Below are 25,809 nucleotides of genomic sequence, written 5' to 3' on the forward strand. Positions count from 1 at the left end.
TGAGAATCCAACTCTGTATCATTGCTATTCATTGCAGAGCAGACTTACCTTGAGCCCCTGGGGTCCGGGTCGACCAGCTGGACCAGGCAGCCCCTCTCCTGCCTCTCCCTGAAATGAGACATACAGACCCCTGTTACACAGCAACACACACACACACACACACACACACACACACACCAGCTCACAATGTTTATGAGGACATTGACTCCCATACAGTGTAGAACTGCTATACTAAACTCCACGGGGGGGGGGGGGGGGGGGTCAATGCAATAATGAATAATACATATTCCTGCATGACAGTAGGTTTTGGTTCTCTTTCTTACTACTTTGAAAGAGAATTAAAACGCATATTTACAGTAATGGGTCCAAGAAAGTCACCATACTGTAGAATGGGGGGCTGTGGATTTTGATCGAATCACATCAAAGACTGCATTCAAAACGGATTAAAAACTACAGACACACTGTTGCAGCTTTGAACAGTGTCTCTCAGGGGGCTGCAGCACACAGCTGCTATGCTGGGCCTGGTGGCTGCACTGCAGAAGGTACTCACTTTGTCACCTTTGGGTCCAGCCTGTCCTTTGGCACCCTGTCAAACAGAAAGTCACCGGTGAGAGCCAGGACAACTATATCAACATGCAGGGTTTCTAATGGTAACATGACCCAGTTCACACTTGACAAGGTCTCTAAATGTAACAGGATCCAGCTCACACTTGACAGGGTTTCTAAACGTAACAGGATCCAGCTCACACTTGACAGGGTTTCTAAAGGTAACAAGATACAGCTCACACTTGACAGGGTTTCTAAACTAACAGGATCCAGCTCACACTTGACAGGGTTTCTAAAAGTAACAGAATCTAACTAACATTTTATAGGGTCCAGCTCACACTTGACAGGGTTTCTAAAGGTAACAGGATCCAGCTCACATCTGACAGGGTTTCTAAAGGTAGCAGGACCCAGCTCACACTTGACAGTCTCTAAATGTAACGATCCAGCTCATAAAGGGTTTCTAAACTAACAGGATCCAGCACACACTTGACAGGGTCTCTAAAGGTAACAAAATCCAGCTCACACTTGACAGGGTTTCTAAAGGTAGCAGGACCCAGCTCACACTTGACAGGGTCTCTAAATGTAACGATCCAGCTCACAAAGGGTTTCTAAACTAACAGGATCCAGCTCACACTTGGCAGGGTTTCTAAAGGTAACAGGATCCAGCTCACACTTGACAGGGTCTCTAAAGGTAATAAGATCCAGCTCACATTTTACAGGATGCAGCTCACTTGACATGGTTTCTAAAGGTAACAGGATCCAGCTCACATTTGACAAGGTTTCTAAACTAACAGGATCCAGGTCACACTTGACAGGGTTTCTAAAGGTAATAGGATCCAGCACACACATGACAGGGTTTCTAATGGTAGCAGGACCCAGCTCACACTTGACAGGGTCTCTAAATTTAACGATCCAGCTCACAAAGGGTTTCTAAACTAACAGGATCCAGCTCACACTTGGCAGGGTTTCTAAAGGTAACATGATCCAGCTCACTTGACAGGTTCTCTAAAGGTAATACGATCCAGCTCACATTTTACAGGATGCAGCTCACTTGACATGGTTTCTAAAGGTAACAGGATCCAGTTCACACCTGACAGGGTCTCTAAAGGTAACAGGATCCAAGTAACATTTTACAGGATCCAGCTCACACTTGACAGGGTTTCTAAAGGTAGCAGGACCCAGCTCACACTTGACTGGGTTTCTAAATGTAACGATCCAGCTCACAAAGGGTTTCTAAACTAACAGGATCCAGCTCACACCTGACAGGGTCTCTAAAGGTAACAGGATCCAGCTCAAATTTGACAGGGTTTCTAAACTAACAGGATCTTGATCACTTGACAAGGTTTCTAAAGGTAACAGGATCCAGCTCACACCTGACAGGGTTTCTAAAGGTAACAAGATCCACATAAAACGTGATAGGGTCTCTCAAGGTAACAGGATTCAGCTCGCATTTGACAGGGTTTCTAAATGTAACGATCCAGCTCACAAAGGGTTTCTAAACTAACAGGATCCAGCTCACACTTGACAGGGTCACTAAAGGTAACAGGATCCAGCTCACACCTGACAGGGTTACCTTAAGACTCTTCAGACAACACCTGTAAAAATCAACTTTCCCCTTCTGGTCTATACAGCACTCTGCTTTTAATGCACTTCAGCTTGTACTTATCTGCTCCTTATTTTACTGTATTTAATTCTGCACTGAACCCAATCTGTAGTATCTTGTATTTCACTTGCACTTATATCTAACCCTGATGTAACTATCAACACTGTTATCTGCTTTTGAACTGCCCCAATATTGTACTGTGTTTTGTATTTGCTCTTATTAGGACTGAATTCATTTTATTTTGTATCTTGCTCTTAATTATACTGTAATTCTTGATAAGATGTCTGATTCTTCAACTGAACACTAGCACATCTGAACTCATTCTAGTAGGATCTAAAACTCAACTTAAGAATCTAAATACAGCTGCCCTGAACCTCAGAAACTGTCTGCTGCTGCCCTCCTCCACAGTACAAAGCCTTGGTGTACTTATTTACAGCAACCTCTCCTTTGGTACCCACATCTCCTCTATGGTCAAATCTTCCTTCTACCATCTTCAACACATTTCCAAAGTATGTCCCTACCTTCCCCTCCCAGATGCAGAGATACTTTGTCATGCATTTGTCTCCTCTCGACTCGCTGCTCACCTACAATGCCCTTCATCACACAGGTCCCGAGTACCTCCTCGACCTGCTGACCCGCTATGTCCCTGCCCACAAGCTGAGGTCCTCCGACTCTGGTCTGCTTGTTATCCCCAAGCAAAAGTGCAGCACACTTGGAGAACACTTGTTTAGCTTCATGGCTCCGACTCTTTGGAACTCTCCCAGCTTTGGTGCGTGATTCTCCCACCGTTGCTCACTTTCCACAAATCAACTCTCAAGACCCACCTGTTCTCTCTTGCTCTCCGTGCTCTTTAAGCCTGGTATCTGCTATTAGCTGCTGTGTTGCTGCTACTATTTAATGTATTATGTTCCTATCAAGTATTACGCACTTTCCACTGTATTTAATGTACTATGGATTTTCTTGTTGTTTCTGCATCTTGTAAAGCACTTTGTGATGGTGCTCCACTATGAAAGGTGCTATATAAAATAATGATTGATTGATTAATATGTATTTTTTGTATACAACTGTAAGTCGCCCTGGGTAAGGCGCCTGCTAAGAAATCATAATAATAATAATAATAATAATAAATAAATAACAATAATAATAACAACAATAACAACAACAATAATAATAAAATAATAATAATGAATAATAAGGTCTACGGGTCCATAAAGGTAACAGGGGCCAGCTCACACTTGACAGGGTCTCTAAAGGTAACCTGCTCACATGGGCCCTAGTGTTCCCCACACTTCACACACTGTGCAATGGGAAACGCACACCTGATCCTCCGGGACACAGTCCAACAGCACACCCAGGAATAGGAGCCCTGCTGAAACACACAGCACATCACCACAGATACCACAGCCTGAATAAAACTCACATCCTCGCCAGGCACTCCTGCCTCTCCCAGCTCGCCCTGAAACAGAGTGAGAGAGAGAGAATCAGCACACACACACAGCAGCAATGCAACTGCGAGTTTTATTGATAGGAGCCAACAGTTCATTTGGAACAGTATACCATGAACAATCTTACTCTTATAAGTATTTAAAATGATGTGCATTACCTGAATTAATAATCTGCAAATTAAAATAGCTTTATAAACATCATCACTGCCATTATTAGTATTATTATTGCTATACCTTGTCTCCTCTGAGGCCAGGAAGCCCCCTCTCTCCTCGTTCACCCTGAAAACACAGAATACCACAAGCCTGATCAACTACAGATGTTTATCAGTCATCAATTAAATTAGACAATCACTAATTTGACAGTTTTTCAAGATTTTAATCACAGTGATTTGAGTTCATATGCACAATGAATCAAAACAGAAGCAGTGGGGTGTTCTTATAAATTTGCACACTGGTGTATATTTGCAGCGCCATGAGTGCCCTGAGTCCAGCCGTTGTCAGTTGCTGTTTGGACTGTGCCATGCTGCTGAGCTGTCCGTGGTGCTGAACGCTGTTCCCTGCTGGTCCAGTTCAATAAAGAGCTTGTTTTTCCTGTAAATTGGCATCTTGCTCGCTACAATATTCATTCTTTCATTCATTAAAAAAAAAAGCCTTTGCATGGTCTTCAAATAGCGGCCATGCTGCACTATCGTGATGAACTTCCCCCCCCCGCCCCGCTCGATCGCCCTTCTCACCGGGTCTCCTTGCAGGCCTCTCAGTCCCATCACCCCGCCCGTCGTCTCGCCAGGCGCTCCCTGCAGGACACAACAAGCACAAGCAGGCGTCACTGAACCTGTGCTGCCACAGAGAACGGCTGAGAGTTTACTGCACTGAGATTTCTTTACTCTTCTCTCTTACCTTCTCTCCTCTCGCCCCTGGCACGCCAATTCCAGTCTGAGAGAAGTAAAAAAGACAAGATAAATATCATTCCCGATTCTGACAATACCTTCAGAAATAACTCTTGCTGTAGTATATCCATAGGAATCAAAGCATGGTAAAGCATAGGTATGCACTGTAATGCCCACAGAGGTATGGTGAAGCGTGTTAAAAAACACATCAAACTATGGTAAATGCAAAGCAGAACTGAAACATGACCGTGAAATTTGACTGCAGTAAACTTTTACTAGGAAGGAGTAAGTAAAGAAATAAACTTTTAAATACATGTCATTGTAATTGTTCTTCATGCTCAGCTGATTTATTCACCTGTGTGTTTAGGGGTAGGGTTATGTTAAACCGAGAAAGTGGATTTTGTTTAGAAATAAGTATTTATTTACCATCAATAGATACCCGAGGACTATCGAAAGAAATCTGTCATTTGGTTAATGCCAAATTTACAAGTTATAATTGTACGCAGGTGCTACACCCAGACAGTGAGTTTCAAGAGCCCAGATATGAGGGTCTCTGCTGGGCTCTGTGTTTGGGCATGGCCCTTGGATTCAACATGACATACCTCTCCTGGTAGGCCACGGTCCCCCTGCTGCCCCTTGGGCCCCGCTGGCCCCTGCGGCCCCGCGACACCCTGCCGGAGAGAGACGTCAAGAGAGGTGAGATTACAACAGACAAGACACACACCGAGACACGGTCTGGACAGACAGACAGGCACAGACCCAGAGCTCAGAGGGGACTCTAGGAAGCGGTGCTGCGTGGACAAGCTCTTCCTTACCATTTTCCCCGGCAGCCCCGCCTCCCCATCTTTACCGGGAGTACCATCTCTCCCCGGAACGCCAGGCTTCCCAGACTCTCCCTGCGGAGCACAGGCAGGATAGAAACACGCTGGATGAGATTCTGTAGGCAAGGAGTATGATTGTGATAGTGCACTTCTGGGCCTCGTGAGGAAGCGGGACATTTCTTTGAGGGTCAAAACAAAAACGCTTGCCTTCAGTTTGTCCTTTTGTGTTGCCTTGGTTTTATAGCTGAAAGAGCAGCTTGCTAAGGGTGTGGAACATTAGTTACTGTCCAGAGTTATTGAACGGTAACCCAGTGCATTGCAGCGTCAGTAGCTGCACAGCTGTGGTGTTTGCAGTCACGGTGCAGTCTAACGGAATTCAAAAAATATCTCAACTCACCAGCTGTCCGGGCAACCCTGGCGGACCTTGGGGGCCCTAAACATTAAAGAAGAAAACCAATGACACTCTTCCAGAGACCCACCTCCATCCTATCATGCATGCTGGGGCCTTGCACTCGATCCTCAGAGATATTTACAATTGTCATTAACGCATTTTTTTTTTCCAGAAATCGCGCCCTGTAAAGTTACCCTACCAGAAATAAACATTTAATCTTGGTGTTTCTGCAAGTAGTCTTAAATTGTGTTGTCTTCATTTTAGAATTGGTGTTGTTTTTCCTTCAGGAGAAAAAATAACACAAATAATGTTTTTGGCATATTAGTCATATGACAGGTGCAATCGCGGTTCAGTATCAAACACATGCAAGAATGACGGTTCTGTATCACCTACCACAGCTCCTGGAGGACCAGGAGGTCCTGGCAATCCCATGTTGCCTTGGGGCCCCGGCAGTCCCTGGAATGGGAGAAGCAGACATTGTTATGGAGCAGAGCTAGCCTCTCTCTTAGACTCTATTATGGTCCTGCTACCAGACCTCCTTGGATTGTGATCTGTTGAGACTTCAGAAAGCGAAGCAGCAGCAGCAGCAGCAGGGTCAGGGCTGGTCAGGACTTGTTTATCTTCTTCTTGGATTGTGATCTGCTCAAATCTCTCTAGAAAGCTGACACCTGCCTATTTCCAATACAGCGCTTACCTGTATACCAATCCCAGGTTCTCCTTGATTTCCCTGTGAAGAAACAAAAGTAGTCAGAGTCGTGTTCAACATGAGAACAGTAGCAAAACAAAGCAATGCCAGTGGAGCAAACCCTGTCTCAGTATAAAACAAAGCAATGCCAGCGGAGCAAACCCTGTCTCAGTATAAAACAAAGCAATGCCAGCGGAGCAAACCCTGTCTCAGTATAAAACAAAGCAATGCCAGTGGAGCAAACCCTGTCTCAGTATAAAACAAAGCAATGCCAGCGGAGCAAACCCTGTCTCAGTATAAAACAAAGCAATGCCAGCGGAGCAAACCCTGTCTCAGTATAAAACAAAGCAATGCCAGCGGAGCAAACCCTGTCTCAGTATAAAACAAAGCACTAACCTTCAGACCAGGGGGGCCCTGGGGGCCAACAAGACCTATTGGACCCTGCAGAGAGGAAAGAAGACAAGATGACATTAGAAACTACCTGTAGAGCTAAAGGACAGCAAGCGTCTGAGCGAGGGACGCAAGCACGACTGAACCAAGGCTAAAAGCGGAGGTCTTGTGTTCCTATAACCTACTCACAGACATGTGCAGTCCTATAACTGTTGAAGTATAGACTGCGATACTGTCAATACAAATGTAAAAAACTAAACCCAGCTGCTTTCAACTCAGGACCTTTATTTATCCCTCATCTAGTCCATTGTGACTTTCACTGAAAGCGGGGAAGGCTGATGAGCAGAACACCATTCGGTGGCACACTGTGTTGTCATCGACTTGACTATGCAGTTGAATGGAAATCCGAGAGGTGCCTCAGGTACAGTCATTAAAAGCAGATCAGCTGGTCAGCCGTACCGACACTGAGATGAAACTCAATATGGGACAGCTGATCTCATGAGTTTCTTTGCGACGTGTCATGGCGTACAGCAGGCAAACCAATAATAATAATAATAAATAATATTCAATAATAATAATAAAGACTCACCGGGGGGCCGCGAGTCCCGGGTTCACCTTGGTTTCCCTTAATAAACAAACACACCCTGAGTTACATCACAACATGAATACTGTGCCTAAAACTGTATTAATGTGCAGGGTACTGACAGCGCTGCAGAGCTGAGAATGCAGTGTTTACACCAGTGCTCATTATTATTAATGTACTGCAGAGCTGAGAATGCAGTGTTTACACCAGTGCTCATTATTATTAATGCACTGCAGAGCTGAGAATGCAGTGTTTACACCAGTGCTCATTATTATTAATGTACTGCAGAGCTGAGAATGCAGTGTTTACACCAGTGCTCATTATTATTAATGCACTGCAGAGCTGAGAATGCAGTGTTTACACCAGTGCTCACTATTATTAATGAGAATGCACTGCAGAGCTGAGAATGCAGTGTTTACACCAGTGCTCATTATTATTAATGTGCACTGCAGAGCTGAGAATGCAGTGTTTACACCAGTGCTCATTATTATTAATGTACTGCAGAGCTGAGAATGCAGTGTTTACACCAGTGCTCATTATTATTAATGTACTGCAGAGCTGAGAATGCAGTGTTTACACCAGTGCTCATTATTATTAATGTACTGCAGAGCTGAGAATGCAGTGTTTACACCAGTGCTCATTATTATTAATGTACTGCAGAGCTGAGAATGCAGTGTTTACACCAGTGCTCACTATTATTAATGTACTGCAGAGCTGAGAATGCAGTGTTTACACCAGTGCTCATTATTATTAATGTACTGCAGAGCTGAGAATGCAGTGTTTACACCAGTGCTCATTATTATTAATGTACTGCAGAGCTGAGAATGCAGTGTTTACACCAGTGCTCATTATTATTAATGTACTGCAGAGCTGAGAATGCAGTGTTTACACCAGTGCTCACTATTATTAATGTACTGCAGAGCTGAGAATGCAGTGTTTACACCAGTGCTCACTATTATTAATGTACTGCAGAGCTGAGAATGCAGTGTTTACACCAGTGCTCACTATTATTAATGTACTGCAGAGCTGAGAATGCAGTGTTTACACCAGTGCTCATTATTATTAATGTACTGCAGAGCTGAGAATGCAGTGTTTACACCAGTGCTCATTATTATTAATGTACTGCAGAGCTGAGAATGCAGTGTTTACACCAGTGCTCATTATTATTAATGTACTGCAGAGCTGAGAATGCAGTGTTTACACCAGTGCTCATTATTATTAATGTACTGCAGAGCTGAGAATGCAGTGTTTACACCAGTGCTCATTATTATTAATGCACTGCAGAGCTGAGAATGCAGTGTTTACACCAGTGCTCATTATTATTAATGTACTGCAGAGCTGAGAATGCAGTGTTTACACCAGTGCTCATTATTATTAATGTACTGCAGAGCTGAGAATGCAGTGTTTACACCAGTGCTCATTATTATTAATGCACTGCAGAGCTGAGAATGCAGTGTTTACACCAGTGCTCATTATTATTAATGTACTGCAGAGCTGAGAATGCAGTGTTTACACCAGTGCTCATTATTATTAATGTACTGCAGAGCTGAGAATGCAGTGTTTACACCAGTGCTCATTATTATTAAGGAGTTGGTAATGACTGGGCAATGGTATGACACTGGGCTGGTATTTTCCACTTTTTCTTTAAGTTAAAAAAATGATAATCATTACAACAGTGGAAAATAGGGCCCATCAACATATATAAAACAAAGGGAATTCAAAGCTGTTGCTGACCACATGTTATTGCAGATTCAGGGTTTCTATTTCTGCACAAGTAAAAGGGGAGTGGAGTTGTTCATTATAATAAGTAAGTGTCGTTGCTTTCTCAATGCTTTGTATCACAGGCATGTTCATCACACAGGCTCTATATCACATGCACATTTATATATATGTTTTTTTTTACTTTAACAAATAAAAGGTTTCAGAACCAAGCTTACAGAACAAACACTGAATATGCAATAAATACAAAACCCATGACTGGCGTGTGCATTGCATGTTCCATGCACTATCTTGCTAAGCACTTGCTGAAGAACTCCTGCGGGCAGCACCCTGATGCCTTTCACTCAGACTGCTGACCCCTGTGTAGAGATCCTCTGTCAGCCTGGCTGGGTTTGATCTGTGTGCAGAGCCTGAAGGAGATGAAATAACATCTGCTCAAGATCTTTTCACAGGGGTCTTTTTAAAGCGATTACCAGTCAGTCTTACAACCCAGTGAAATGTTTAACAGGTCAGTCAGTAGAGTGAAACCTGCTTCTACATCTGTACATGTGACAGGGGTCCCTGCAGACTGACAGTGCTTTTAAACAGGACAGGCTGCTCTGTATTAGAGGATTCACTGCACAGTACAGAACAATATAAATACTCCTTCTCTATCTCTTTCAATCTGGGGATCCAGCTGCCTCTATTGAGACCAGGTTTGCTGTCTCTCTGGTGGTCTGATCAGAGTGCGTGCGCAAGTGTGTGTGTGCGTGTGTGTGCGTGTGTGCGCGTGGTAAAGGGGCAGCAGTCTGAAAGTGAACCCGTCCCTCCATGGTTTCAATCCCACGCCAGGTTAGTCGTGCAGCCGCATGCGAGACGGGACAGCGCACCTACCGGTCGACCCAGCACTCCGGGGAAGCCTGGCAGACCCTGTGGGAATTTTGGAAAGCCGGAGAGTTAGAAAGGAGGAGAGGGAGGGAGGGATGGAGGAGAGGAAGGGAGGGATGGAGGAGAGAAAGGGAGGGATGGAGGAGGCATCTACAGCAGGATGACTGGAGCTCCAGGGGGGGAGGGAAGGGCTAACATTTTATCAACGTAGCTACAGCCTGGCTACTAGTCTACAGAGAAGCTAGAATAACCACACTGCAACCAAGAGCAAACAGCCTTCACAGCAGCCCAGGCACCAGGCTTTCCTGACCAGCCCTGCTCACAAAGAGGCTCACAGGCTCAGTTACTGTTACTCACTGCACGCCCTGGAGGCCCGCTGTCCCCCTGTGGTCCCTAGACATGAAGGGGAGAAAAGCGAAGTAACTAGACAAAGACAGTTTGACAGTGTTGGACCCAGCTGGGGGGTGGAGTGAGCCCTACAGGTGCTCTCCACCTCGCTTTACTGACCCCAGAAGAGGGGCTCCGAGTCTCACACTGGCGCTGTGAAGATCATTCACATATTAAACAGAGTCTGCTTGTGTCTCTGCCAGGTGGAGGCCACTACACTTTCTGAAGTATTAATAATTCAGGATCCAGCTCCTGTCTATGCCACCTCGATGGGACATCAAAAGGGAAAGAAATCAATAGAAACACAAGAACCTTGCTTTACTTTCACTTCTGACAAAAAATAAAAACAAGCACAGACCAAAGTGAAACATGTAATAAAATCATTATAAATACTGACAATCACAATATGAGAATCATCACCTTTTATTAAAGAAAATCAGCAATCGTCCTCTGAGCAACCTCTTTGAAATGAACACTGACCCCCCAACAGAAATGGGGTTCACATTGAAAATCACAACAAATATTCAGGTGCCCCGCCCCCGTCCCCCGATGTCACTCACCGGCTTCCCCTCCTGCCCGGGCTGCCCTGGCTCTCCCGGGGACCCCTGAGGAACAAACCAGCCAATCAGGGATCAGCGCAGTGGAATGGGCTGGCCGTGACCTACAGCCACGGTGAGGGGCATGACATTTTTGAGCAAACATTGGGGAGAGAGGTTCAGCTGACATGCAGCCCTCAATGTTATCATCAACACCTGAGCAACACGCCTTTTAATGAGGATGCATACTAGGGATTCGAAAGCTGGGACAGTTTACAAATCTGGACTTAGGACTGACGTAGCTTTTCAATGAAATCAATGAGTCAGCGAATGGTTTTGGGACTGGCTCGGTGTGAAAGGCTGTTGTTGCTGTTTATCAAACTTACCGCAAAGCCATCCCGACCCTTCTCTCCGGACTCTCCTCTCCCTCCCTTCTCTCCTTGAGGTCCTTCACTCCCCTGTGAGACACACAGACAGACAGGCAGACACACAGAGAGAGACAAACACACAGACACAGACACAATCACACAGACACAGACACACACAGCAGACAGGCAGACACACACAATCACACAGACAAAGACACACACAGCAGACAGGCAGACACACACAATCACACAGACACAGACACACACAGCAGACAGGCAGACACACACAATCACACAGACACAGACACACACAGCAGACAGGCAGACACACACAATCACACAGACACAGACACACACAGCAGACAGGCAGACACACACAATCACACAGACAAAGACACACACAGCAGGCAGGCAGACACACACAATCACACAGACACAGACAGGCAGACACACACAATCACACAGACACAGACACACAGCAGACAGGCAGACACACACAATCACACAGACACAGACACACACAGCAGACAGGCAGACACACACAATCACACAGACACAGACACACACAGCAGACAGGCAGACACACACAATCACACAGACACAGACACACACAGCCAGACACACAGACACACACAATCACACAGACACAGACACACACAGCAGACAGGCAGACACACACAATCACACAGACACAGACACACACAGCAGACAGGCAGACACACACAATCACACAGACACAGACACACAGCAGACAGGCAGACACACACAATCACACAGACAAAGACACACACAGCAGGCAGGCAGACACACACAATCACACAGACAAAGACACACACAGCAGGCAGGCAGACACACACAATCACACAGACAAAGACACACACAGCAGGCAGGCAGACACACACAATCACACAGACACACACACAGCACACACAGACACACACAATCACACAGACAAAGACACACACAGCAGCAGGCAGACACACACAATCACACAGACAAAGACACACACAGCAGGCAGGCAGACACACACAATCACACAGACAAAGACACACACAGCAGGCAGGCAGACACACACAATCACACAGACACAGACACACACAGGCAGACACACACAATCACACAGACAAAGACACACACAGCAGGCAGGCAGACACACACAATCACACAGACAAAGACACACACAGCAGGCAGGCAGACACACACAATCACACAGACAAAGACACACACAGCAGGCAGGCAGACACACACAATCACACAGACAAAGACACACACAGCAGGCAGGCAGACACACACAATCACACAGACAAAGACACACACAGCAGGCAGGCAGACACACACAATCACACAGACAAAGACACACACAGCAGGCAGGCAGACACACACAATCACACAGACAAAGACACACACAGCAGGCAGGCAGACACACACAATCACACAGACAAAGACACACACAGCAGACAGGCAGACACACACAATCACACAGACACAGACACACACAGCAGACAGGCAGACACACACAATCACACAGACACAGACACACACAGCAGACAGGCAGACACACACAATCACACAGACACAGACAGGCAGACACACAGCAGACAGGCAGACACACACAATCACACAGACAAAGACACACACAGCAGACAGGCAGACACACACAATCACACAGACACAGACACACAGCAGACAGGCAGACACACACAATCACACAGACAAAGACACACACAGCAGACAGGCAGACACACACAATCACACAGACACACACACACACACACACACGGACAGGCAGTTTTACAATGGCACCTCACAGTCACAGCCATGTGCATATTCATCAGGACAACCAACAAACCCAAAACTCAAGCTACTGTCCCATTTAATAAATGATATAGTAAAATACAATATTAAAACAAGTAAATCAATAATAAAAAAAGAGAATTTGTTTCTGAAGCTACCCCCCCAAAAAAATGAGAACAAAATGAAACTGTGCTGTGATTCTATGAATGTTATGGGGGTGTGTGCTGTGATTCTCTGAATGTTACGGGGGTGTGTGCTGTGATTCTCTGAATGTTACGGGGGGGTGTGCTGTGATTCTCTGAATGTTACGGGGGGGTGTGCTGTGATTCTCTGAATGTTACGGGTGTGTGTGCTGTGATTCTCTGAATGTTACGGGTGTGTGTGCTGTGATTCTCTGAATGTTACGGGTGTGTGTGCTGTGATTCTCTGAATGTTACGGGTGGGTGTGTGCTGTGATTCTCTGAATGTTACGGGGGTGTGTGCTGTGATTCTCTGAATGTTACGGGGGTGTGTGCTGTGATTCTCTGAATGTTACGGGGGGGTGTGCTGTGATTCTCTGAATGTTACGGGGGTGTGTGCTGTGATTCTCTGAATGTTACGGGGGGGGGTGTGTGCTGTGATTCTCTGAATGTTACGGGGGTGTGTGCTGTGATTCTCTGAATGTTACGGGGGGGGGGTGTGTGCTGTGATTCTCTGAATGTTACGGGGGTGTGTGCTATGATTCTCTGAATGTTACGGGGGGGGTGTGCTGTGATTCTCTGAATGTTACGGGGGTGTGTGCTGTGATTCTCTGAATGTTACGGGGGTGTGTGCTGTGATTCTCTGAATGTTACGGGTGTGTGTGCTGTGATTCTCTGAATGTTACGGGGGGTGTGTGCTGTGATTCTCTGAATGTTACGGGGGTGTGTGCTGTGATTCTCTGAATGTTACGGGGGGTGTGCTGTGATTCTCTGAATGTTACGGGGGGGTGTGCTGTGATTCTCTGAATGTTACGGGGGTGTGTGCTGTGATTCTCTGAATGTTACGGGGGGTGTGTGCTGTGATTCTCTGAATGTTACGGGTGTGTGTGCTGTGATTCTCTGAATGTTACGGGGGTGTGTGCTGTGATTCTCTGAATGTTACGGGGGGTGTGCTGTGATTCTCTGAATGTTACGGGGGGGTGTGCTGTGATTCTCTGAATGTTACGGGGGGGTGTGCTGTGATTCTCTGAATGTTACGGGGGGGGGGTGTGTGCTGTGATTCTCTGAATGTTACGGGGGGGGGTGCTGTGATTCTCTGAATGTTACGGGGGGGGGGTGCTGTGATTCTCTGAATGTTACGGGTGTGTGTGCTGTGATTCTCTGAATGTTACGGGTGTGTGTGCTGTGATTCTCTGAATGTTACGGGGGGGGTGTGTGCTGTGATTCTCTGAATGTTACGGGGGGGGGGGGTGTGCTGTGATTCTCTGAATGTTACGGGGGTGTGTGCTGTGATTCTCTGAATGTTACGGGGGGGTGTGCTGTGATTCTCTGAATGTTACGGGGGGGGTGTGTGCTGTGATTCTCTGAATGTTACGGGGGGGTGTGCTGTGATTCTCTGAATGTTACGGGGGGGTGTGCTGTGATTCTCTGAATGTTACGGGGGGGTGTGCTGTGATTCTCTGAATGTTACGGGGGGGTGTGCTGTGATTCTCTGAATGTTACGGGGGGGGGGTGTGCTGTGATTCTCTGAATGTTACAGTGGGGGTGTGCTGTGATTCTCTGAATGTTACGGGGGGTTGCAGACTGGGGTAGAAGGCTGCACCAGGGTTAAGGGAGGCTGTTATAAACTCAGACCTTGTCTCCTTTGGGTCCCACTGGGCCAGGGATTCCCGACTCTCCCTGGAAGAAAAGAAAAGAGATTTAAAAACAACTGGGTCAACACCAGAACCAAAGCAAACTAGATTTAAAAAAAAAAAAGCTCCTTCATTCAAACAGTCGCTAACTCTGTCTGTCCTGAAGTGTCCTTTGCAATGCTGTACCCTCTCTATCTATCTATCCATCTGTCCATCTATCTATCTATATGTTTATCTATCTATTTATCAATCTGCCTATCTATCTATCTGTCCATCTATGTCTATCTATCTATCTATTTGCCTATCTATCTGTCTCGCTCTCCATCTACCTCGCTCTCCATCTACCTCGCTCTCTATCTACCTCGCTCTCTATCTACCTCGCTCTCTATCTACCTCGCTCTCTATCTACCTCGCTCTCTGTCTGGAATATACTGTATATGCTGTATGTTTGCTGTACCCCCCCGATCCAGATCCTGATCCCGGCCCCTCCAGTCTCACCTTCTCTCCTTTCACTCCTGGCAGCCCCCTCTCTCCAGGCAGCCTGGGCCCCGAGACCTCCTGCGCCTCTCCCTGGAACAGAGACAGACACGCCGTCCATCAGCACCTGAACATTTCAAAGCACTCTGGTCCTACATCTCTTACAGAAATGAGAGAGGCAGGGATCCCCTGACACCTCACTGTGTGTGTGGGATGAGGCTGGAAACCAGTGGAGGAAAACATATGGAAACAGTAACAATAGTATGACAGCACCACGGGAGCCTCAAACTGATACCTTGGGTCCTGGCGGGCCAGGGGGTCCCGTGACTCCATCCCTGCCCTGCAATAATGAAACAAGAAGACGTTAATATATAATCAGTTACAGGACAGGCCTTCAATCTCCAGAGCATTGCCGGGAGGAAAGCATGCAAGCACAGTGTAGACTCTACTCACATGGTCACCTTTGTCCCCTTTATCACCTCGATCACCCTGCAAGAGAAAAAGAAACACAGTGAGGCTGAGGGAATACTGCCCTGCTTCCCCCACTCCTCTCTCCAACTCCTCACTACCGCTCTCCTCTCCACCCTCATCTTGTCTCCCTGCCTGCCTGTCTCTCCCTGCTTCCCCCACTCCTCTCTCCCTCCTCCTCACTCCCTCTCTCCGCTCCCCCCTCTCACCTTGTCTCCCTGCCTGCCTGTCTCTCCCTGCTCTCCAACTCTTCCCGGCACTCCTGGTATTCCTGGTTTCCCGGGCTCTCCTGCCTGGCCAGGTGGGCCCTCGAGGCCCCTCTCTCCAATCGCCCTGCCGGGGGGTCCTGTAGGTCCAGCAGGGCCAGGGTCCCCCTTCTCTCCCCTCTGTCCACGTTCCCCTGGGACCCCTGACAGACCCTAAAAGGAATTCAAGACCAGTCAGAACTTCACAAACACACAGTGATAAAAACAGGTACTGTAATGGTAATGCCGTATGCTTTCTGACTGAGGATCGAACCCTGTCTGTGTGTCTGTGTCTCTGTGTGTCTGTCTGTCTGTGTGTGTGTCTGTCTGTGTGTCTCCTGTGCCAAAAGAGCAGACAGACACATTCTTATTTCTAGTAACTCAACTCAGACAGCAGACTTATTGGACTGGTGATTTAATTCCCGACTCCTCCCCTGAAAAACCCTGAATCTCTAGTAAAATACCCTGCACAGCCTCCCCAGAAAAGCAGCCGTTTAGCAGCAGCTACAGCTTACTAGTGTTGATTAATAGCCCTGGACTGAGGAACTGAGCAAGAGGTCAGGATAGGTCAAACATGTGCTTACTCTATAAACAAACAAATAAACAAGGAGGTCAATAGATGAGTGGATGAATGAATGAGTGGATGAGTGCAGGACTGGAGAGATGGATAGCCTTCACCTGCACACGCTCCCACATGGCTGTCCTGATTGGTGTGAGTGATGCGCGTGTCTCTGATTGGTGTGAGTGATGCGCGTGTCTCTGATGATTGGTGTGAGTGATGCGCGTGTCTCTGTGATGATTGGTGTGAGTGATGCGCGTGTCTCTGTGATGATTGGTGTGAGTGATGCGCGTGTCTCTGTCTCTGTGATGATTGGTGTGAGTGATGCGCGTGTCTCTGTGATTGGTGTGAGTGATGCGCGTGTCTCTCTGATGATTGGTGTGAGTGATGCGCGTATCTGTGATTGGTGTGAGTGATGCGGGTGTCTCTGTGATGATTGGTGTGAGTGATGCGCGTGTCTCTGTGATTGGTGTGAGTGATGCGCGTGTCTCTGTGATGATTGGTGTGAGTGATGCGCGTGTCTCTGTGATTGGTGTGAGTGATGCGCGTGTCTCTGTGATGATGTGAGTGATGCGGTGTGAGTGATGCGCGTGTCTCTGTGATGATTGGTGTGAGTGATGCGCGTGTCTCTGTGATTGGTGTGAGTGATGCGCGTGTCTCTGTGATGATTGGTGTGAGTGATGCGCGTGTCTCTGTGATTGGTGTGAGTGATGCGCGTGTCTCTGTGATGATTGGTGAGTGATGCGCGTGTCTCTGTGATTGGTGTGAGTGATGCGCGTGTCTCTGTGATGATTGGTGCGAGTGATGCGCGTGTCTCTGTGATTGGTGCGAGTGATGCGCGTGTCTCTGTGATGATTGGTGCGAGTGATGCGCGTGTCTCTGTGATTGGTGCGAGTGATGCGCGTGTCTCTGTGATTGGTGCGAGTGATGCGCGTGTCTCTGTGATTGGTGTGAGTGATGCGCGTGTCTCTGTGATTGGTGTGAGTGATGCGCGTGTCTCTGTGATGATTGGTGCGAGTGATGCGCGTGTCTCTGTGATGATTGGTGTGAGTGATGCGCGTGTCTCTGTGATTGGTGTGAGTGATGCGCGTGTCTCTGTGATGATTGGTGTGAGTGATGCGTGTGTCTCTGTGATGATTGGTGTGAGTGATGCGTGTGTCTCTGTGATTGGTGTGAGTGATGCGTGTGTCTCTGTGATTGGTGTGAGTGATGCGTGTGTCTCTGTGATTTGGTGTGAGTGATGCGCGTGTCTCTGTGATGATTGGTGTGAGTGATGCGTGTCTCTGTGATGATTGGTGTGAGTGATGCGCGTGTCTCTGTGATTGGTGTGAGTGATGCGCGTGTCTCTGTGATGATTGGTGTGAGTGATGCGCGTGTCTCTGTGATGATTGGTGTGAGTGATGCGCGTGTCTCTGTGATGATTGGTGTGAGTGATGCGCGTGTCTCTGTGATGATTGGTGTGAGTGATGCGCGTGTCTCTGTGATGATTGGTGCGAGTGATGCGCGTGTCTCTGATGATTGGTGTGAGTGATGCGCGTGTCTCTGTGTGATTGGTGTGAGTGATGCGTGTCTCTGTGATGATTGGTGTGAGTGATGCGCGTGTCTCTGTGATGATTGGTGTGAGTGATGCGCGTGTCTCTGTGATGAGTGATGCGTGTCTCTGTGAGTGATGATGCGTGTCTCTGTGATGATTGGTGTGAGTGATGCGCGTGTCTCTGTGATGATTGGTGTGAGTGATGCGCGTGTCTCTGTGATGGTGTGAGTGATGCGCGTGTCTCTGTGATTGGTGTGAGTGATGCGCGTGTCTCTGTGATGATTGGTGTGAGTGATGCGCGTGTCTCTGTGATTGGTGTGAGTGATGCGCGTGTCTCTGTGATGATTGGTGTGAGTGATGCGCGTGTCTCTGTGATGGTTGGTGTGAGTGATGCGCGTGTCTCTCTGATGATTGGTGTGAGTGATGCGCGTGTCTCTGTGATTGGTGTGAGTGATGCGCGTGTCTCTGTGATGATTGGTGTGAGTGATGCGCGTGTCTCTGTGATGATTGGTGTGAGTGATGCGCGTGTCTCTGTGATGGTGTGAGTGATGCGCGTGTCTCTGTGATGATTGGTGTGAGTGATGCGCGTGTCTCTGTGATGATTGGTGTGAGTGATGCGCGTGTCTCTGTGATGATTGGTGTGAGTGATGCGCGTGTCTCTGTGATGATTGGTGTGAGTGATGCGCGTGTCTCTGTGATGATTGGTGTGAGTGATGCGCGTGTCTCTGTGATGATTGGTGTGAGTGATGCGCGTGTCTCTGTGATGATTGGTGTGAGTGATGCGCGTGTCTCTGTGATGATTGGTGTGAGTGATGCGCGTGTCTCTGTGATGATTGGTGTGAGTGATGCGCGTGTCTCTGTGATGATTGGTGTGAGTGATGCGCGTGTCTCTGTGATGATTGGTGTGAGTGATGCGCGTGTCTCTGTGATGATTGGTGTGAGTGATGCGCGTGTCTCTGTGATTGGTGTGAGTGATGCGCGTGTCTCTGTGATTGGTGTGAGTGATGCGCGTGTCTCTGTGATGATTGGTGTGAGTGATGCGCGTGTCTCTGTGATTGGTGTGAGTGATGCGCGTGTCTCTGTGATGATTGGTGTGAGTGATGCGCGTGTCTCTGTGATGATTGGTGTGAGTGATGCGCGTGTCTCTGTGATTGGTGTGAGTGGTGTCTCTGAGTGATGCGCGTGTCTCTGTGATTGGTGTGAGTGATGCGCGTGTCTCTGTGATGATTGGTGTGAGTGATGCGCGTGTCTCTGTGATTGGTGCGAGTGATGCGCGTGTCTCTGTGATTGGTGCGAGTGATGCGAGATTGAGTGCGCGTGTCTCTGTGATGATTGGTGCGAGTGATGCGCGTGTCTCTGTGATTGGTGTGAGTGATGCGCGTGTCTCTGTGATTGGTGTGAGTGATGCGCGTGTCTCTGTGATGATTGGTGTGAGTGATGCGCGTGTCTCTGTGATGATTGGTGTGAGTGATGCGCGTGTCTCTGTGATGATTGGTGTGAGTGATGCGCGTGTCTCTGTGATTGGTGTGAGTGATGCGTGTGTCTCTGTGATTGGTGTGAGTGATGCGCGTGTCTCTGTGATGATTGGTGTGAGTGATGCGCGTGTCTCTGTGATGATTGGTGTGAGTGATGCGCGTGTCTCTGTGATGATTGGTGTGAGTGATGCGCGTGTCTCTGTGATTGGTGTGAGTGATGCGCGTGTCTCTGTGATGATTGGTGTGAGTGATGCGCGTGTCTCTGTGATTGGTGTGAGTGATGCGCGTGTCTCTGATGATTGGTGTGAGTGATGCGCGTGTCTCTGTGATGATTGGTGTGAGTGATGCGCGTGTCTCTGTGATGATTGGTGTGAGTGATGCGCGTGTCTCTGTGATGATTGGTGTGAGTGATGCGCGTGTCTCTGTGATGAGTGATGCGCGTGTCTCTCTGATGATTGGTGTGAGTGATGGTGTGAGTGATGCGCGTGTCTCTGTGATTGGTGTGAGTGATGCGCGTGTCTCTGTGATGATTGGTGTGAGTGATGCGCGTGTCTCTGTGATGTTTGGTGTGAGTGATGCGCGTGTCTCTGTGATGATTGGTGTGAGTGATGCGCGTGTCTCTGTGATGATTGGTGTGAGTGATGCGCGTGTCTCTGTGATGATTGGTGTGAGTGATGCGCGTGTCTCTGTGATGATTGGTGTGAGTGATGCGCGTGTCTCTGTGATGATTGGTGTGAGTGATGCGCGTGTCTCTGTGATGATGATGGTGTCTCTGAGTGATGCGTGTGTCTCTGTGATGATTGGTGTGAGTGATGATGCGCGTGTCTCTGTGATGATTGGTGTGAGTGATGCGCGTGTCTCTGTGATGATTGGTGTGAGTGATGCGCGTGTCTCTGTGAGCGTGTCTCTGTGATGATTGGTGTGAGTGATGCGCGTGTCTCTGTGATGATTGGTGTGAGTGATGCGCGTGTCTCTGTGATGATTGGTGTGAGTGATGCGCGTGTCTCTGTGATGATTGGTGTGAGTGATGCGCGTGTCTCTGTGATGATTGGTGTGAGTGATGCGCGTGTCTCTGTGATTGGTGTGAGTGATGCGCGTGTCTCTGTGATGATTGGTGTGAGTGATGCGCGTGTCTCTGTGATTGGTGTGAGTGATGCGCGTGTCTCTGTGATGATTGGTGTGAGTGATGCGCGTGTCTCTGTGATTGGTGTGAGTGATGCGCGTGTCTCTGTGATGTTTGGTGTGAGTGATGCGCGTGTCTCTGTGATTGGTGTGAGTGATGCGCGTGTCTCTGTGATGATTGGTGTGAGTGATGCGCGTGTCTCTGTGATGATTGGTGTGAGTGATGCGCGTGTCTCTGTGATGGTGCGAGTGATGCGCGTGTCTCTGATGATTGGTGTGAGTGATGCGCGTGTCTCTGTGATGATTGGTGTGAGTGATGCGCGTGTCTCTGTGATGATTGGTGTGAGTGATGCGCGTGTCTCTGTGATGATTGGTGTGAGTGATGCGCGTGTCTCTGTGATTGGTGTGAGTGATGCGCGTGTCTCTGTGATTGGTGTGAGTGATGCGCGTGTCTCTGTGATTGGTGCGAGTGATGCGCGTGTCTCTGTGATGATTGGTGTGAGTGATGCGCGTGTCTCTGTGATGATTGGTGTGAGTGATGCGCGTGTCTCTGTGATGATTGGTGTGAGTGATGCGCGTGTCTCTGTGATTGGTGCGAGTGATGCGCGTGTCTCTGTGATGATTGGTGTGAGTGATGCGCGTGTCTCTGTGATTGGTGTGAGTGATGCGTGTGTCTCTCTGATGATTGGTGTGAGTGATGCGCGTGTCTCTCTGTGATTGGTGTGAGTGATGCGCGTGTCTCTGTGATGAGTGATGGTGTGAGTGATGCGTGTGTCTCTGTGATTGGTGTGAGTGATGCGCGTGTCTCTGTGATGATTGGTGTGAGTGATGCGCGTGTCTCTGTGATTGGTGTGAGTGATGCGTGTGTCTCTGTGATTGGTGTGAGTGATGCGCGTGTCTCTGTGATTGGTGTGAGTGATGCGTGTGTCTCTGTGATTGGTGTGAGTGATGCGCGTGTCTCTGTGATGATTGGTGTGAGTGATGCGTGTGTCTCTGTGATTGGTGTGAGTGATGCGCGTGTCTCTGTGATTGGTGTGAGTGATGCGCGTGTCTCTGTGATGATTGGTGTGAGTGATGCGCGTGTCTCTGTGATGATTGGTGCGAGTGATGCGCGTGTCTCTGTGATTGGTGCGAGTGATGCGCGTGTCTCTGTGATTGGTGCGAGTGATGGTGTGAGTGATGCGCGTGTCTCTGTGATTGGTGCGAGTGATGCGCGTGTCTCTGTGATTGGTGTGAGTGATGCGCGTGTCTCTGTGATTGGTGCGAGTGATGGTGTGAGTGATGCGCTCTGTGATCTCTCTGTGATTGGTGTGAGTGATGCGCGTGTCTCTGTGATTGGTGTGAGTGATGCGTGTGTCTCTGTGATTGGTGTGAGTGATGCGCGTGTCTCTGTGATTGGTGTGAGTGATGCGTGTCTCTGTGATTGGTGAGTGATGCGCGTGTCTCTGTGATTGGTGTGAGTGGTGTGAGTGTGATGCGCGTGTCTCTGTGATGATTGGTGTGATTGGTGTGTCTCTGAGTGATGCGCGTGTCTCTGTGATTGGTGTGAGTGATGCGTGTGTCTCTGTGATTGGTGCGAGTGATGCGCGTGTCTCTGTGATTGGTGTGAGTGATGCGCGTGTCTCTGTGATTGGTGTGAGTGATGCGCGTGTCTCTGTGATTGGTGTGAGTGATGCGCGTGTCTCTGTGATGATTGGTGCGAGTGATGCGCGTGTCTCTGTGATTGGTGCGATTGGTGTGAGTGATGCGCGTGTCTCTGTGATGATTGGTGTGAGTGATGCGCGTGTCTCTGTGATTGGTGTGAGTGATGCGCGTGTCTCTGTGATGGTGTGAGTGATGCGCGTGTCTCTGTGATGATTGGTGTGAGTGATGCGCGTGTCTCTGTGATGATTGGTGTGAGTGATGCGTGTGTCTCTGTGATGATTGGTGTGAGTGATGCGCGTGTCTCTGTGATGATTGGTGTGAGTGATGCGCGTGTCTCTGTGATGATTGGTGTGAGTGATGCGCGTGTCTCTGTGATGATTGGTGTGAGTGATGCGCGTGTCTCTGTGATTGGTGTGAGTGATGCGCGTGTGTCTCTGTGATTGGTGTGAGTGATGCGCGTGTCTCTGTGATGATTGGTGTGAGTGATGCGCGTGTCTCTGTGATTGGTGTGAGTGATGAGCGTGTCTCTGTGATGATTGGTGTGAGTGATGCGCGTGTCTCTGTGATGATTGCGTGTGCGCGTATCTGTGATGGTGTGAGTGATGCGCGTGTCTCTGTGATGATTGGTGTGAGTGATGCGCGTGTCTCTGTGATGATTGGTGTGAGTGATGCGCGTGTCTCTGTGATGATTGGTGTCTCTGTGATTGGTGTGAGTGATGCGCGTGTCTCTGTGATGTGATGCGCGTGTCTCTGTGATGATTGGTGTGAGTGATGCGCGTGTCTCTGTGATTGGTGTGAGTGATGCGCGTGTCTCTGTGATTGGTGTGAGTGATGCGTGTGTCTCTGTGATGATTGGTATTGACATGCTGTTAATGTCTGCATCAGTGTCTCTGCCTGCAATGTATTAGCATTAATAGGCTCATCACATTTAATAAGTGCTGCTTGCCTTTAACAGGTGGCTGTTTTGCAGGCTTTGGGACTTCTTTCATTCTTTCTAAACAATAATTATACCCCCACCAGCACTAATTCTGATCAGCACACTGAAGGCGGCAAGGGCCTGTCTGCATGTCTCAGTTGCAACGCCACTGAGGTCGAAGCTGACACCCCTTACAGCTCTTTGGAAACTTTTCTAAAATGTTTTCTCTGCTGTTTTTTTTGTTTTCTGGTTCTTACGTCCTTGCCCGCAGGGCCTCTGTCTCCAGTGTGCCCCCTCTCTCCATGATCCCCCTTCTCTCCCTTCTGTCCCGGGGCGCCAGCCTTCCCCTGAAAAGTCTGCAAATCCGTCTTGCTTAGAATCTCCTTCAGCAACAAGATCTGAAACAAGAAACAGAGGGGCTGTGATACTGAGATACTGCTGCGCGAGGAGCTAGCATTAACACGAGCGCCACCAGGACCGCGACACTGCTGCGCGAGGAGCTAGCATTAACACGAGCGCCACCAGGACCGCGACACTGCTGCGCGAGGAGCTAGCATTAACACGAGCGCCACCAGGACCGCGACACTGCTGCGCGAGGAGCTAGCATTAACACGAGCGCCACCAGGACCGCGACACTGCTGCGCGAGGAGCTAGCATTAACACGAGCGCCACCAGGACCGCGACACTGCTGCGCGAGGAGCTAGCATTAACACGAGCGCCACCAGGACCGCGACACTGCTGCGCGAGGAGCTAGCATTAACACGAGCGCCACCAGGACCGCGACACTGCTGCGCGAGGAGCTAGCATTAACACGAGCGCCACCAGGACCGCGACACTGCTGCGCGAGGAGCTAGCATTAACACGAGCGCCACCAGGACCGCGACACTGCTGTGTGAGGAGCTTTCCTTACCTCGATGCCAAAGGAAGACAGCGCTTTCTTAATATCCTGAAAACAAAAAGGAAAAGGAGAAGTCAAAGCTCTGTAAAGCATTGTCACATAGCCAGCAGAGAGAGGATCCTTCCTGCTGCATAGTGTTGCCATGCTTACAGACTCACAGCAGAGAGAGGATCCTTCCTGCTGCACAGTGTTGCCATGCTTACAGACTCACAGCAGAGAGAGGATCCTTCCTGCTGCACAGTGTTGCCATGCTTACAGACTCACAGCAGAGAGAGGATCCTTCCTGCTGCACAGTGTTGCCATGCTTACAGACTCACAGCAGAGAGAGGATCCTTCCTGCTGCATAGTGTTGCCATGCTTACAGACTCACAGCAGAGAGAGGATCCTTCCTGCTGCACAGTGTTGCCATGCTTACAGACTCACAGCAGAGAGAGGATCCTTCCTGCTGCACAGTGTTGCCATGCTTACAGACTCACAGCAGAGAGAGGATCCTTCCTGCTGCACAGTGTTGCCATGCTTACAGACTCACAGCAGAGAGAGGATCCTTCCTGCTGCATAGTGTTGCCATGCTTACAGACTCACAGCAAAGAGAGGATCCTTCCTGCTGCATAGTGTTGCCATGCTTACAGACTCACAGCAGAGAGAGGATCCTTCCTGCTGCATAGTGTTGCCATGCTTACAGACTCACAGCAGAGAGAGGATCCTTCCTGCTGCACAGTGTTGCCATGCTTACAGACTCACAGCAGAGAGAGGATCCTTCCTGCTGCACAGTGTTGCCATGCTTACAGACTCACAGCAGAGAGATGATCCTTCCTGCTGCACAGTGTTGCCATGCTTACAGACTCACAGCAGAGAGAGGATCCTTCCTGCTGCATAGTGTTGCCATGCTTACAGACTCACAGCAGAGAGAGGATCCTTCCTGCTGCATAGTGTTGCCATGCTTACAGACTCACAGCAGAGAGAGGATCCTTCCTGCTGCATAGTGTTGCCATGCTTACAGACTCACAGCAGAGAGAGGATCCTTCCTGCTGCATAGTGTTGCCATGCTTACAGATTCACAGCAGGGGACTCTTTTAAAGATCTAAACAGCGACGGGTCTTAATTCTGCCACTCTTTAAACTCTGTAATAGAGATGCAACAATGAATCTACTGAACGACTATCGATCACCAAGGCTTTTATTCTGAGGACCTCAATTAAACAACCACGAATCCCTGCAGTGCTCTAACTGGAATGTCACGTAGCCAGCTACCTAGTGACACGCGCTGTCCTTGCACGCTGCTGCACTAAAACCCTTCCAGTGACACGCGCTGTCCTTGCACGCTGCTGCACTAAAACCCTTCCAGTGACACGCGCTGTCCTTGCACGCTGCTGCACTAAAACCCTTCCAGTGACACGCGCTGTCCTCGCACGCTGCTGCACTAAAACCCTTCCAGTGACACGCGCTGTCCTTGCACGCTGCTGCACTAAAACCCTTCCAGTGACACGCGCTGTCCTTGCACGCTGCTACACTAAAACCCTTCCAGTGACACTGTCCTTGCACGCTGCTACACTAAAACCCTTCCAGTGACACGCGCTGTCCTTGCACGCTGCTACACTAAAACCCTTCCAGTGACACGCGCTGTCCTTGCACGCTGC

The 25,809-nt window shown here is 48.6% G+C and overlaps 1 protein-coding gene across 1 annotated transcript in view; it reads right to left on the reverse strand.

Moving 5' to 3' along the window:
• LOC121297894 (collagen alpha-1(VII) chain-like) overlaps window positions 1-25,809 on the reverse strand; it is a 60,404-nt gene that overhangs the window by 19,191 nt on the left and 15,404 nt on the right. The window contains exons 27-49 of the mRNA XM_041224509.1: window positions 24,186-24,221; window positions 23,533-23,673; window positions 15,990-16,199; window positions 15,766-15,801; window positions 15,608-15,652; window positions 15,334-15,405; window positions 14,837-14,881; window positions 11,247-11,318; window positions 10,885-10,929; window positions 9,944-9,979; window positions 7,358-7,393; window positions 6,775-6,819; window positions 6,388-6,420; window positions 6,087-6,149; window positions 5,700-5,735; window positions 5,297-5,377; window positions 5,084-5,152; window positions 4,492-4,527; window positions 4,329-4,388; window positions 3,829-3,873; window positions 3,570-3,605; window positions 551-586; window positions 49-108 (exon numbers count right to left, since the gene is read on the reverse strand). Of these exons, the coding sequence (XP_041080443.1) occupies window positions 49-108; window positions 551-586; window positions 3,570-3,605; window positions 3,829-3,873; window positions 4,329-4,388; window positions 4,492-4,527; window positions 5,084-5,152; window positions 5,297-5,377; window positions 5,700-5,735; window positions 6,087-6,149; window positions 6,388-6,420; window positions 6,775-6,819; window positions 7,358-7,393; window positions 9,944-9,979; window positions 10,885-10,929; window positions 11,247-11,318; window positions 14,837-14,881; window positions 15,334-15,405; window positions 15,608-15,652; window positions 15,766-15,801; window positions 15,990-16,199; window positions 23,533-23,673; window positions 24,186-24,221 (1,374 nt within the window). The remainder of the gene's footprint in view (window positions 1-48; window positions 109-550; window positions 587-3,569; window positions 3,606-3,828; window positions 3,874-4,328; window positions 4,389-4,491; window positions 4,528-5,083; window positions 5,153-5,296; window positions 5,378-5,699; window positions 5,736-6,086; window positions 6,150-6,387; window positions 6,421-6,774; window positions 6,820-7,357; window positions 7,394-9,943; window positions 9,980-10,884; window positions 10,930-11,246; window positions 11,319-14,836; window positions 14,882-15,333; window positions 15,406-15,607; window positions 15,653-15,765; window positions 15,802-15,989; window positions 16,200-23,532; window positions 23,674-24,185; window positions 24,222-25,809) is intronic.

Source organism: Polyodon spathula, chromosome 23 (genome assembly GCF_017654505.1).
Source record: "Polyodon spathula isolate WHYD16114869_AA chromosome 23, ASM1765450v1, whole genome shotgun sequence".
NCBI lineage: Eukaryota > Metazoa > Chordata > Actinopteri > Acipenseriformes > Polyodontidae > Polyodon > Polyodon spathula.